At 41.8% G+C, this 14,723-nt stretch overlaps 3 protein-coding genes across 3 annotated transcripts in view; 1 reads left to right on the top strand and 2 right to left on the bottom strand.

Moving 5' to 3' along the window:
• Positions 1–14,723, bottom strand: part of LOC126562041 (uncharacterized) — a 307,548-nt gene that overhangs the window by 61,000 nt on the left and 231,825 nt on the right. The window lies entirely within an intron of this gene.
• On the bottom strand, positions 2,528–2,941 carry LOC126563274 (histone H3). The gene has a single exon (XM_050219905.1). The coding sequence runs from the start codon at positions 2,939–2,941 to the stop codon at positions 2,531–2,533; it is 411 nt and encodes a 136-aa protein (XP_050075862.1). The 3' UTR covers positions 2,528–2,530.
• The window catches only part of LOC126563385 (histone H4), a 109,673-nt gene continuing 99,374 nt past the window's right edge, over positions 4,425–14,723 (top strand). Inside the window, exon 1 of the mRNA XM_050220023.1 lies at positions 4,425–4,754. Within this exon, the coding sequence (XP_050075980.1) occupies positions 4,432–4,743 (312 nt within the window). The 5' untranslated portion in view covers positions 4,425–4,431 and the 3' untranslated portion in view covers positions 4,744–4,754. The remainder of the gene's footprint in view (positions 4,755–14,723) is intronic.

Here is a 14,723-nt window from a genome sequence, read left to right as displayed (position 1 = left end):
TAGAAATAGCTTTTTTAGGTGCAAATGAAGATTAATCTCTTCTACCTGGCCCTTCTTCAACGTGCTTATTACGTGAATACCTGCTTGTTAATAATGCATGTACGAAAGAGCAGTACATTGTTTGCAAGAAGGCTAACATCCTTTGATAGTATTTTATCTATTTCCAATATTATGACTCTTTGCCGTATGGTCATGCTTTGATATTACTTGTCTTATGTTGTTGTTGATTATAGATCACCAGAATGTGTGTTTGGCTGACAGCTGAGTCTAATTTATTCGAGCCTATCTTTTGAAACGTCGCTTCAATTATTAAATTGCATCACAACTATGTTGAAGGCACCACAAGACATAAGTTTGAATTCAACATAGCATAATCCAGTGGATCCTTATTGATGACTCTCGGACCGCATTGGAAATATCACACCTGTTTTCTTGTCTTACGGCTAACAAACTTGAAAAAAATATCAAAATAAACAATTATCAAACATAGTATAAGAAGTAACGGATCTAACGGTGGACGGAGTAGGCGGCCGCCTAGGGCCCCGACAGCTGCTTGGTACAAGAATTCTAGTAAAAGGGCCCCCGCTTTGGTTTTCAACATTCATGCCGCCTAGGGCCTCCGGATACCATGATCAGCCACTGTGTATAAGCCAGGTGATAGAAATTCATATCACTGCTATTTAGTTCAATTACTTTGCTGGACGGACTACACAGCTCCTGTTATTTGCGTTATTCTAACTCTGCCTATTTTTTCTACTATGATCAAATAGAAATGTATTCTAATATATTTATACTATCCAGTATTCTATGTCTCCTTACAAATAAAAACATGATAATTAACGATTTTGAAGATCGTTGAAGGTGATGAGATGGGGCCCCGCTCCCAGTAGTAGCTCGATGTTGGGAATCGTGCTCGGGGCCTCGGTGCCGCTTGTCTCAATTGCACTTGAGCTGCACACTGAAGGATCGGAGATTTCCTCGAAGTGAGGAATGACGACGCAACTCTTCATGGTTATCATCAAGTCTAGTGAGCCATTCGATTACCGACGGTCTATTGGATTGGATTGATCTGCTCGTCAACATAGGCGGATCAAGCATAACGCTAATGAGATGATAAGGAATTACACCTCTAAGGCTATACTATAAAAATCTAGTTCACTAAAGCCCAAACTAAACCTCAACATGGAAGTAGACTGTGACTTTCTCATAATGGTACAGAACCTGGACTATCTTGGCGGAGAACGTAAATAAACTTTCTGTGGGTAAATAGTTTGAAATAGGGCTTAGACAAAAATTTGACCAATGCATTGCTATTAGTGGTTGATGAAGTATGTTGGTTATTTAGTTTATCGAGATTTTGATTCCATTGACTTCATTCAACGGTGTCTTGCTAAAGAATGTGAAGAGTCTCATCTATCAAGGACCCGCTCAACACATGCTTCGTAAAAAGCCTTTCCTACAATACGAAATAGGGATAGGAATGTTATAATATAATGACCACCTTGACCAAGATACACGTAATCGTATGGACGATGAAAATTCATTCCCCTGAGCCTCAAGATAAAGCTATTATTCCGAATTATCTTTTTTTCCGTTTGGGTTACTAATCTTATAAATATATCTTGATAATTTTAATGCATTTTCAGTCACAGGATGTCATGGTCATCATGACAGAAGACGAACTATCGAAATCGAAAAGAGCGCGGTTCCGGTTCTGCCTCAGCGTTAACGGAAAGAGAAACGAATACGGGATTCTCTGGCACATCTGCAACCTAAGCTAGCAAGCGAAGCTGTTCAGCAAGCTTCAATTTTTTCCTGGATTGCATCATGTTCGCTAAAAAAAATAGTAGAAAATTAGACTTTCATTTTAATTTTAAAATATTCAGCTAAGAAAAAAATTATCAATAACATTACATGTTGAGACTCATAAATTCTCGAAAGACTGACTTTGCTTCACGATATTCCCAAACTTGCATCGAAACAAGAAGCAAATCGAAGCAAGCCAAGCGAAGCGTACATTCACACGCACATACAACATTTTCGCGCCTAAAGTTAGCTTGGGACGCCGTTGCGCAGCTGGTGGTCGAATTCGGAACAAGCTGGGTTACGATGAAAAATAATGATGCTACCGGTTACGTTGCGTAAATACATCTTCGCTGAAATTTTCTTCCAAATGACGCTGTTCGCAACTTTCGAAAAACAAGGTACTGTCTATGATCCGGAGAAAATACATAAATGAAACCAAAATATACTGAGGAATCATGACGTCATGATGCCGAAAAAAATGGCGGTACACGAACCCTGCACCCAAGCCATACATGAAAATTCTTGAACAGCACGACGCGCAGTTCACGGAAGCTACGTACGCTTACCCACGCGGGTATAATTCAACACCCCTAACCTCAATTTTCACCTAAAAAAATCCCCCAAAAACCGAGCATCAGAAGGGCAAGAAAACGTTCTTTTGTAATTTACATGGTGGCCCTGAAAAGGGCCGTTTGTATGAGTGAGCTGGATCAAGCAGATGTGCTTAAGCGCGTTCGCCACGGATACGACGAGCCAGCTGGATGTCCTTTGGCATGATGGTCACACGCTTAGCATGGATGGCGCATAGGTTGGTGTCCTCAAACAGACCGACGAGGTATGCTTCGCTAGCCTCCTGCAGTGCCATTACAGCGGAGCTCTGGAAACGGAGATCGGTCTTGAAATCCTGCGCGATTTCGCGCACCAGACGCTGGAAGGGCAGCTTGCGGATCAGCAACTCGGTCGACTTCTGGTAACGACGGATCTCACGCAGAGCCACCGTACCGGGACGGTAACGGTGAGGCTTCTTCACGCCACCGGTAGCCGGTGCGCTCTTGCGGGCAGCCTTGGTGGCCAGCTGCTTACGGGGAGCCTTTCCTCCGGTCGACTTGCGGGCAGTTTGCTTGGTACGCGCCATTTTGCACTGATGATAAGTTCTTTTGATAGAAATCTAGGTTTTCTCACTTACAATGTTTTCTTTTCGAAATTTCAACACCAACTTACCGACTTTGCCGGTCGTTTGCCGTATTTATGCCGTTTCTTGCGCACTCACACCACCGCAACGCACACGTAATTTTACCGATAAACGCACACTAGCGCAACGAACCGGTTCACTCCACTGAACTAGAATTTTGGCGGACACCTGGCATCGGCTACAATAGGGGTAGAAGAAAATCTTTTTTTAGTTGCATTTTGCAATAAAAAAACTAAAACTTCAATGGTTAAATATTTTAACTTCGATAAAACATTGGTTCAAACATGACTTCAAAGCTTTTAAAACATTGAAGCAAATGTTTTATAACCTGTCTATGAAATAGATACCTTTGCCATGTATTAGATCTGAAGCATGTTTTGTCCATTGTACCATTAGAACCCTATTTAGAGGGTATAAATATGATTTCGATGGGAAGTTGTTACCATGAACCCAAATGTTTGTGATAAATTTTATTTATTTATAACAAATTATGACGCTACAATGCTGTACTGTCAACACCGCTAGTGATGACTAAATCATATGAACATAAAGCTAAGGCATTTCCTCCTTATCCCGGGCGTACTCGGTTATTGATATGTTTTAAATAATTGCAATGTTATTTAACCTGGTTTTATCCATGAAAAAGTAGACGAGTCCAGATTTTGTAAATGTGCTTCAAAGGAGCGGTTGGTTACATTGGGTTTTTTATGCTTATGTGGCGTTTACACGACGTTGCGGCTAAATGGTTATCCGGTCATCCTGAGTTTTTGTAAAATTTTCTCACTTTAAAATAGCTTTTTGAGAATCTGACGCATAACACTCATGAGCGTCTGAAATTTTGAAATTGAAACCTCTCGTGTCCCGCGGCCTATACGTTTTCGTCGCTGAAATTGAATGGACTCCACAAAGAATGGCGCACTTTGATACAAAACACACTCGTAAACGCAATGGACCCGGTTCATAATGTCAAATTTGGAAAGCCAATTGTTCTAGGTTTCGTTTATTTATATTTAATTTATTTATAGAGGCTTTGAGTCTTAGAGACAGTTATTCTAGGTGAGTCCACAATACATACATCTCGTTGCATAAGAACCTGAAATATAGGTTTTGAAATCTCTCATGGCCCACGGCCCAGATAATTTGAAATTTCTCGTGGCTCACGCCCTCATGGTCATTTCGACACTTGCCCATCACCACAATTCAAATTTCAATATGGCGGCACAAAAATGGGACGGTTTGTCTTGTTCGAACCGGTCCGACCGTTTTGAAACGGTTCAACCGTTTCTAAAGCGTTGAGTGTGTGAGTACGTGTACATACACGGCTCCGTGTTGCGTGATTGTCTATAAAACGGGCAGTTTTTCCTTCTGCAACTCATTGAAAGTGAATTATTTGACTTGTGAACATCGTGCTAATCCGTTGAAACAAATCCAAGATGACTGGCCGAGGCAAAGGAGGAAAAGGACTGGGTAAAGGGGGAGCCAAGCGTCATCGCAAAGTGTTGCGCGATAACATCCAGGGCATCACCAAGCCAGCGATCCGCCGTCTGGCCCGTCGTGGAGGTGTGAAGCGTATCTCCGGTCTCATCTACGAGGAGACGCGTGGCGTGCTGAAGGTGTTCCTCGAGAACGTGATTCGCGATGCTGTGACGTACACGGAGCACGCGAAGCGCAAGACCGTCACCGCCATGGATGTGGTGTACGCTCTGAAACGCCAGGGCCGCACGCTGTACGGTTTTGGAGGTTAAGGAGGCGGCGTGTTCCTGGATGACACCACATCTCGTCTGGAGTGTGATGCAACAAAAATCGGCCCTTTTCAGGGCCACCATTTATCTTGTGAAAGAATGATTTTCTTCCTGGTTCTCATGTTCAATTAAGCAAAGCAATCTCTGGAAAGTGGTGGAATGTTCGTGAAAATTCCTGTACTGCGCATTAACCGCTGCCCCATCTAATGGCGTGGCTTGGGTGCAGGGTTCTTCCATTCTTTTGTTCATTGGTAGTTGGTGAACGTGTTCCGTATTGCCTTTTCACATTGGTTGGCGTACGAAATAGTCGAAAAAGTACGAATATGCCCTTGACAAATCCACCGTAGGGTTGTATCACCGAAAAGAAGATTCCGTTCAATTTCTCTAGTAATTGCTTATTCATGTACATCATATAAATACGCGGCAACATGGGGATCCACCACATACCGACAAAAATAGCTTGCGTCACATAATTCTTATCCGCACCACCCTGTCCCTTTTCGACACGTCTTCCAAACTGTGTTAACATGGCGTCCCCTAGCTAACTTTGAGCGCGAAAATGCATGGCGTATGTATTTTTCAAACGCGCGCTTAGCTTGCTTCGATGCATCAAGAAAATAAATACGTCCAGAATTTAACGGTTTGCTACGCTGCAGTTGCAGCGAAGTGAACGAGAATGAAATGGTTGCAGTTGTTGTGAAATTGTTGCATCCCCCTTGGAGCAAGAACGATTCAGCATATAACTTTTTGTGTTTATGTATTTATAGACACTTTCCTGTTTCTGCGTGTTTCGCTTTGTGTCTCGTTTTTCCATCATCAAATTCCACAAAACGTGTAAAATTCCAAATGTTAATTTTCTCGCAGTGAAAGTAATCGGTCTCATCAACCCGCAAAATACGGCAAAATTGTTTAATTCGATTGTTTTCCCTTATATTTTAGCCTCATAACGCGCTCGCTGAAATTGCTATGAAGAATCAACATTCCGTGACCGTCGAGCAGCTGCATCTATTGCGCGTACCTGGCAGACAGATGTGCCATTACAACCCTTAACAGTTTTCCCATTGTTGCTGAGTGAGGGACGCGTTTGGACACCGCACCCTTGGTATAGATTGTACTACCCTAGTGATAGAATACGTGTAAGCATCTTTCCCTGCATCTGCCTTAGAATTAATAGTTTGGTGTGTCTGTTTGATATTGGGATATGAACCATATAAACGAAATCAGGAAAAATGATGCAAGATGCTGAGGCTGTGGAGACGAATCTAGTAAAATTGGCGCGAAACCCATCCGAACATCAGCATCAATTACGGCAGTCCCTAGCCAGTACATTTGTGTTATTGCAATACACATTGGCTTGCAGACATTTCCTTTCCTAAACCGTGAAAGGGGTTGCCTTATGCCGGGTGTGCTTAAGGCAACACCTTAAGGCCGGGTGTGGAACAACGATGGTTGTTCCGTCATCCACGTCATTCCACGAGAGGACATCACGTCCCGGGTGTAATTGAGAGCGTGAGCTGCGATTTTGATATTTCTCCAGGGTCGTAGTGAATCCTTCGATCTACATGGCTTACAATTGTTAGTCGAGCTAGAATATTTGAGGCAATTCAATGTAATATTCCAACATGTACCGATGCACCATGTGTATTAGCTAAGAATTAGGTGACCAAGCGTGCGTTTGAAAAATACACACGCCATGCATTTTCGCGCTCAAAGTTAGCTATGGGACGCCATGACAACACAGTTTGGAAGACGTGTCGAAAAGGGACAGAGTGGTGCGGATAAGAATTAGGTGACGCTATCTATTTTTGTCGGTATGTGGTGGATCACATGGTTCATCGGTACATGCCTGGGAATGCTTTGTCTTTTTCTTAAAACGAGGAGGAATCACTCGATATATAATGTCTGATATGATGGATATTAATGGCAGGCAAAGACCTCTTAGGATGTTGTAGAACCAAGAAAGTATAGGTGAAATTCAAGAAATTATTTATTTATTTTTATTTACAATTGAATATGACGGTCCAGTGCCGTATTGTCAGCACCGCTTGTGTTGAAAAAAATAAACAATAATATTGATAAGGCATTTCCTCCTTATTCTTTGCCTTATCCCGGGCTAAATTCAAGAAATTGTTCTTAATTATTTTGTAAAGTGCTCAAAAGGCAGACGCAAGAATTTTTTTCAATAATTTGTATTTTACATTGCTATGTTTGGGGAACATCTTAGATGGTCATCTATTCTATCAGGCATTATTTTACCATTATTACAGCACATGTTACGAAGACGTATCATATGATACGGTAATATGTATTTTGTTCGATTATACGTTTTAATTTAATGTTTTTTTATGAGCAATACTGTCAAGGATCAAGGAGCCACGATGGTTAGGTATTAAGGAGCCGCAAACTAGATTTGCATCAGCAGCTGATTAATAAAACTAGAGTTAATATAAAGAATTTTCTGTAATTACAGACCACAAAGAACTGAACTATGAAGATTTTGGTTTATCTTTTGTTAATAGAGAATTTGTCCCGTTAATCTAGCTCATAAAAAAGTCAACACATGCGGTGTTGATAATACGGCGCAATCCGTAATACTTAGCATCATTAGAAAATAAAAATATAGAGGCTTTGAGTCCCTGGGACTACATTAGTCTCTCTACAGTACACAAAAAGTGGTTTATACTAATACAAAACTACTGCGGATGTGGGTTAACTATTATTTTAAACCATTGAAATTGTGGCTCGTAAAAAGTTAAAACTATTGCTTAAGTTTCACTATATAAATTGGTGATGCGTAACAATCTCATAAGGTGGTTCTGATGCAGTTTGTCGGGTGGTAGGAATGATGTGTAATCAGTGTCTAGATGGCAGGAGGTGCCGTGCATCCACGGTAATCGGTGAGAGTGTTACGGACGATGATGTCAACGCCACAGAAGCTGCAGAGTGGAGGACTAGATTTGTTGAGGATGTAGGAATGGGCCAGGCGTGTATGTCCTATTCGACAGCAGGAAAGGATTCTTTGGTGGTGGCTGGATTCAAGAAATTCCCTTGAGGTGATCTGATAGGGAGGAGTTTATTGCTGAGGCCTGAGTTGTGCCAGGTGGTGTACCAGTGTTGAGAGATTATTGAGTTGATAAAGCGGTTGGCATCTTGGCAGATTTATCTAGCAGAAAACGATTGTCGGGGACGCAGGAATGTGGGGGTCTTTCGAGATGCCGTGTTCCATCGCAGTCAGACCGCAGGCAAAATGTCGGTGATCTACCAAGATGTGCATACAACGAAATTACCCTATGACGGCGATGGCTCTTAGTTTAATTTTCCGTTACGCGTTGTTTGACTGACACAAATCTATTAATTTCAGCTAGACTTTTACGTTAACATTCGAGTTTGTTGGGTCGCTTTTTGTTATGGATAATTAATTTTTTAAATTGAGCCAGTGTAAAGGCCTGTTACAAATGTTTGGCCTATCTCTTTGAATCAATAAGCAAATATTCTTGTTAGCTCAGCATGGTACACCTCGCATACAATATAAATTGGAGAGGCGAATTTAGTCTCAGCGTCTTAAAGCCTTTATGAAAAAAAATTTAAAAAACGTATATAAATATATTTTACGTAATGAGAATACCTCACGCTTCTTACTTTTTCCTCAAACATCTTTTGCATCATTAATCAATACTTCGATTGCAATTTGAAGCCGTCAGAGACTGGGAACGCTAATAGAGAGTAAGAACGCTTTCAAAGGGTATGAGTGTTTATAATGTTTTAGTATTGAATAGAGAGAGATTTATTGTTCAGATCTGTTTCTAAAGCGTTTTTAAAAGCTCGTGATTTTTTAAATGTATAGAAGAAATTAAATACGGAAGTTATAGAAAGTTCATACCAGACAAAACTATTCTTGTACCAAAACTTGATCACAATTGCATTAAGCAGGTTGCTTTCATACAACGTTATCATTTACATCCATGTACAAAATGGTGGGACGTTTTTCTTACGTACCAGTACGGTAAGTAAATATCCCGTTCTGATTACCCAAAGACATTCCAGCGACAACTCATTCCTGCGTGATGATCACATCGATCGCGAGAGCTGCAGCGTTCTCTCTTGCCGATCAAACGCGTGCGCTTCCGCGATGCTCTTTTCGTGTCGTGTGGAGCCCAAAACGAGCTTTCACGGTGTCTGACTCGCGAGATGGATCTCACAGCAGCAGCAGCGGCAGCAATAGCAACAGCTTTACGAAAGCAAGAGTAACACGGGCCGGGTGCTAGATGCGTGCAGTGAACTGTTTATGGTTGAAGTTCATTCAGCCTTCAGCTCAGTCGTAGATCAGTTTTCAACCAGTACACGCGTCAGATGGAAGTTTGATGTCGAGTGGAGTTGAGTGGTGAGCAAAAAAAAAAAACAAAAGAAATGTAGGGTTGGCAGCAGGAAGATAGAAGCGAGCTTGAATCAATGTGTGCAAGTTGCGTTGGATTGGAAGCATTGGCAGTTTTTGTTTGTTTGTGCAAAAGCTTTGTTTCGGCATTGTGCTTTAAAGAAGTAGTGATTTGCGGATTCTTTTCCTCCCTTTTTGGTGGAAAATGGATTCTTCACTCCGTACCCCGTTTGGCCCTGTGTGGCCCGTGCAGCAGTGCAGTGCAACAAATAAACGCCAAAGCGGAACCAAAAGATGGTTGATGGTGCCTGGCACAGCTCCACAGGACCGGAACAGCAGTAGCAGCGGCAGCAACAACAAGAAAGCTAATTAGACACTCTATAGCATCCGAGTGTCAGCAAACACTGGAAGTGGCAGTGTTTTGGGGTGGTTTCGTACGATCAAGCGAAGTTCAAACGTCGTTTTGTTTTCGGTCTAATTCTTCATTGGCATCATGATCGGTGATCTCACAACAGTAACGGTGGATAATGAACGTGTCGTTTGTGATGGTGACAGTTGAAAAAAAAAAAGGAAAATACAAAGCGAATGGTTCAATGTCTCCAATTGGAGCCGTGGAATCATCCTCCTTTCCGCGGTGATCTTTGATCATCTTGTACAAGTTACATCATCAGCAATAAAAAGTGTACAGAGAGGAAGAAGAGTGATTTTGCTTACGTTTTGCATTTTTCATACTTTAAAGATTTCAGTGTCTAACTTTTATCAAACAAAACCATAAGAAATCATACTTGTGTGTGGTCTTTTATAACATTTAAAACCCTCTTTTAACCTGACTCTAGCGTAAGGTGAACGTACGTCTGCCAAGTGTCTTCATCGCATTGGAAGAAGCTCTTCCTATCGTAGTGTTAGTGAAACGACAGTGAGTAAGAGTGTTTAGAGATCCGAACCGGTGGAACTGGGTGCGTATTTTCGTACCACGATTACCCCACAAACAATTGCTCAACAAGCGAGTTGATCGGTCAATGCTGTTGATGTTGATGTTTAAAAAAGTTGAGCAAACTTCCTTCAGCAGTTAGATTGGTTTAAAGTGAAATTTATACAAACAAAATTAGCAAAACATAAGAAAGCTTTAAAGCTATCAGAATTCATCATCATTCCTCCCCATAAGTGTGCGATCGCGCATTCGAGATCGGTTCGTTTGTGATTGTGAGCTCAGCTGTGTTTGCGTACGTGCGCGTATCGCTTTGCCTGTTACAAGTTATGCTTCTGTGGCTTTGTGTGTGTGATCGGTTATGATCGGGAGGGTGAGAGAAAGAGGGAAAGAAAATCCAATCAACGTTTCGTGGTGCACCGTCTGTGTTTGTGTGTTTCCTCACTGTCGAACGGTTTGGCAGGCTTGTTTTCCCTTCGCAAGTTTTCCCGCTGTTTAGCTTTTATTTTTAGGTTACCACAGACAAAAGCGCCCGCAAACAGGTGAGAAAAATGCTAATGCTCACAGGTGAACGAGGAACCGAGGAGAGAGCGAGTGAGAGAGCACTATGAGATGCGCAAGTGAGCGTGAGTGAGTGCTAACTATCGCACAATAGTTGCCGACAATAGCAGAGTTATAGCGTTGGGTTTGTTGTGAAAACTGGAAAAAAGAACCAGCTTTTGGGAAGCCTGATCATGGCGATGATGATGATGATGATGCTGACGACGACTGCTGTGTGCCAAATCCCGTTCGTACGTCGTTTGTTTGAAAGACTGACAGGCGGCAGCAAGCGACGAACCCCGGAACGGAACGGAACCCCTCGGGAATGCTGTCCAATGTTTGAGCGGGTTGAGAGGTTCAAGAGCGAATAGCGATGAGATGTAGTGCAATTTTTTCTCCCCAATCTAGACCCAAACCATTTCGTGTGTAGTGTCTGAAGACTTTCGTTGGACGTTGTCGGCCGTTACTGCCGCTGTAGCTAAATTATGGTTATGTGGTAATAAGGGCACACGCTCGGCCGGTGCATGCTATTGAGACATACGGCTTATTATGGAGTAATTTTGGGAAGAAAAATGACTAATATTATGCACCATTTTACACGCAGTTTGGCGGACGGTATACTGTTAGAAACTTTGAATGCATTGTTAGTTTTACACTGTTTAACAATGAATAGTGGTGCCGGTAGGGTTTGGGGATGTTTAGCAGTTTGGCAGGAGAAAGAAAAGATCACCGTTTAGTTGAAACACGGTGAGCGTCTGTTCATTTCATGAACTGTTAAAGAAATGGTTCAACAAAAGAGTTTCTTAGATATTAAAGCTGGATTACTCAATGGAGCTTGCATCATTCAAAGTTAGTTGAATGAAAGTTTTTACAAATTCAAATTTAAAAATGGTAAGGATAAAAATAGTATCCAAAACTATCGCTTACTCTAGAAATGGTTCGTGATTTGGCATAATCTTAATTTTAGTTTTAAAATACTACCCAATACCCACATATACCCTTGGGGGGGGCAAGAAAAGGCATTACAATCTTTGAATATATTATTTAAAAATCGTCACCAGATAGATGCTTTTACAGCACCACAAAGCTGTGAAATAAAACACAACCCACCGATCGTTCGGGCTTGGTTGCAGCCTAAAAGGAAGTAGAAGATCGTTTCAAAATTCGTACACCTCCGCTACTAGCAGACGTGCTTCGCTCCCCCGCGCTGGAAGTGTGTGGACAAATATTGATCCAAAAATATGTTGTGCTTCATCAAACACTTCTCTCGATCGTCACATATGTTGTTGTCGAAAGGAGAAAAAAAACGCAAAAAGGTACAACAAAACGATCTCACTCACGCATTTCTCGACAGGGCAGGGCAGGCTGGCACAAACTTGAAGTTTTTTGAGCTCGTCCAAGTGCCAGCAAACTAATCGATTTAGTTCAGTGATCAGCGAAATCTATCGCCATTGGCACATCATTGGTGGTTGCGAATGTTTGCTGGTGCGTAAAGCAAATAACATATGTTTCCTGCCCATCGTTCCCTACGAACGATCTTGTTTCCAATGCCACCGAACGCATCAAGGGTGCACGAATGATAAACATCTTCTTCGGCATCCGTTCGGTGGAAACGGATCCAATCATTGCGAAATCGTTTTTTTTTTTATCGATTGCATTCCATTGTACCATTACAATTGGCCTCTAAATTACAATCCGTCTCATATGTGTGCGATCAACCGGTCCCCTTTCTAGCGAGCATCAAGATCAAGTCATTCCTACCAAACATTTTTCATTGCACTACTCATTCAATCCGTTCCGATAATAATACATTTTTAATTGCATTCGTACCGTGTGGGTGTGCACGCACGCGTGTGTGAGTAGTTCCTCTACGGCCACGGTGAAGGCCTCGGTCGTGCTTCCTGTCTCCACTTTCGGTTCCGATTGGTATTGGTTTGGAAAAGGTGAATGAATAGAAAACTGCCGATCGCCAACGGTGCCGATGACGTCGACAACGAACGGTCGCGACAGTCTAGCGCGACACGAACCAAACACGTACACCGGTGCCTCCGGGTTTCGCTTCAAAGGATTCTTACCCTGGCAATGGCCGTGATGCGGCCGTAGCGTTTCTTTGGCGGCACACGATTTGCGTTCAGGCATGGGCGGATCGCGCACGAGATCTGTGTATGTGTGTATGCGCGGTCTCCCTGGCCACATCTCTGTGCCGCTGTTCTGCTTGCTTTTTTATAAGTTAGCGATGGAGTTATTGACGGTGTTTCTGTTGCTAGTACGCCCCTGCCTTCTTAGCGGTGGCGATGACGATTTCTGTGACGGTTTCGGCTGGGATCGTATAATTCATTGGAATCCGGACATCCACTCCAAACATAGACGCTTCTGGAGGTGGCAAAACAAAAGCATCCGTAACACACCGTAACGATGGCAAAGGTTTATGGTTAGATTTTTTTTTTGGTGTGCCTTTTTTAACTTACACATAAAAAAACCCGACTTTTCGATGGTTTGCATTCGAAGATCCTATACCTTGATATTCTGCCAAAGTGTTGGTTGATAAACATTAAAAAACTACTACGTTATCTATTTATTAAGAGCAGCTCCAGCGCAAAGTCAGTCTAGTGATTGCAATTGAAGTTTGCAATTGCAATATGAACTCACGAACCAGTTACAAGCACTACCAACTGCCAATGAAAGACAATCAAGCCTTAAAGTTTTGATGTCTTAATATTCCGGAGTGTTTTATCCAACGGACACTGTTGGGTCGCCAGGGTGTTTCTTCATTGTTTTTTTTTAAATTTATTTTTTTATTAATTTTTATTATTTATTTATATTTTTTTTAATTTAAACTGACAATACGCTGGAATGCCGTCATACTTAAATATAAATAAGGATTTGTTTTAATGGTTAAGATAGACTGGTAAATTGACGGCGTTTATGAACAATACTTTTGCTTGAAGGCCTGGAGGGCTCGAAGGGGCTTCAACGATCAAATAAACATTCCACATATAATAGCACCGTCGAAAACGATTTTTTGACTAAATAATTATCGCGAGATAAAGGACCTTTCTCAATTACACTGTAGCTAATGCAGAGTAGAAATTGATCATCACGGCCCAAAAAAGGTTGTGAACCTTTTTACTTTACTATAAGCTAAGCTCTTAGCTGACTGCAGAAGAACCTACTAGCATGAGTAGTCGCCGTATTGTCATCACCATGTGTGACTGAAACTATAAACATTGATAATAAGGCATTTTCACCTTAATCTTTGCTTTATCCCGAGTATAATCGGTTATGAGGAATTCTTTTTAAACGTCAAATTTGTGCAAAATTTATTCCAAAATTTTAATAGCCTTAAACGGTTATTATTATTAATTAATCCAATTATTCATTTATTTATTTGTTTATTTATCATACTTTGTAGCGGTATGGCTTAGTGGTATAAGCAGGGGTCCAAATGCCATCTGTAGCATTCGCCCGTAGTGAGGAATGACTAACCAACTACTTGGTATCAGTAAGTCTAGTAAACCGCTAGATGGTCAGTCTGACCTAGAAAGGATGCCAAAATCAAATGAGTGATAAACGTAATTTGAAGGCCGTACGCGTGTCATTCTGGTCATGGCGTATACTACGAGACGAGATAAAGAGGGGTGGTCCCTCTCGTAGACGACGGGTGGGAGCATACAAAGGAATGAAGGATAAAACGCAGATGTTGTTGAACCGCCCCCTTATCCCGTTCAATGGATTGAGACCCCAGGATACCTTCGGCTCAACCTTTAAAGACGACTAGACGAAGTGATTCCGACTAAATTGAAGACCGGAAGATGCCTTCGACTTCAAATAATATTCTGTGTGGTGTTGGTTACAATGCTGCTTCATGCAAATTCTTACTCGGTATTTTAGACTATAAAAATGCTGACCGATCCGTGCAGTCCAGTGGATATATCTGACCTAGTTTAACTGTTTTCGTTCGCTCGCCTGATTGATATTGTTTTGTTGATCGCATTTTTACCTTTAACATTTTGGCGCATCGGTAACATACGACACATCGGTGCGTCACCAACAGCAGCAGTATCGAGATCATTGAATAGGAGACAACCCTACTGACAAAATCGATCTAAATTCGCCAACTAAGGCACTACTAAGGCAAATTTG

The sequence above is a fragment of the Anopheles maculipalpis genome, chromosome 3RL (genome assembly GCF_943734695.1).
Source record: "Anopheles maculipalpis chromosome 3RL, idAnoMacuDA_375_x, whole genome shotgun sequence".
In the NCBI taxonomy this organism is placed as follows: domain Eukaryota; kingdom Metazoa; phylum Arthropoda; class Insecta; order Diptera; family Culicidae; genus Anopheles; species Anopheles maculipalpis.
This window is presented reverse-complemented; position numbering and strand designations above follow the sequence as displayed.

What these genes read in the sequence shown, in the direction of transcription:
- LOC126563274 (XM_050219905.1), bottom strand. Translation starts at nt 2,941, where the DNA reads ATGGCGCGTACCAAGCAAACTGCCCGCAAGTCGACCGGAGGAAAGGCT.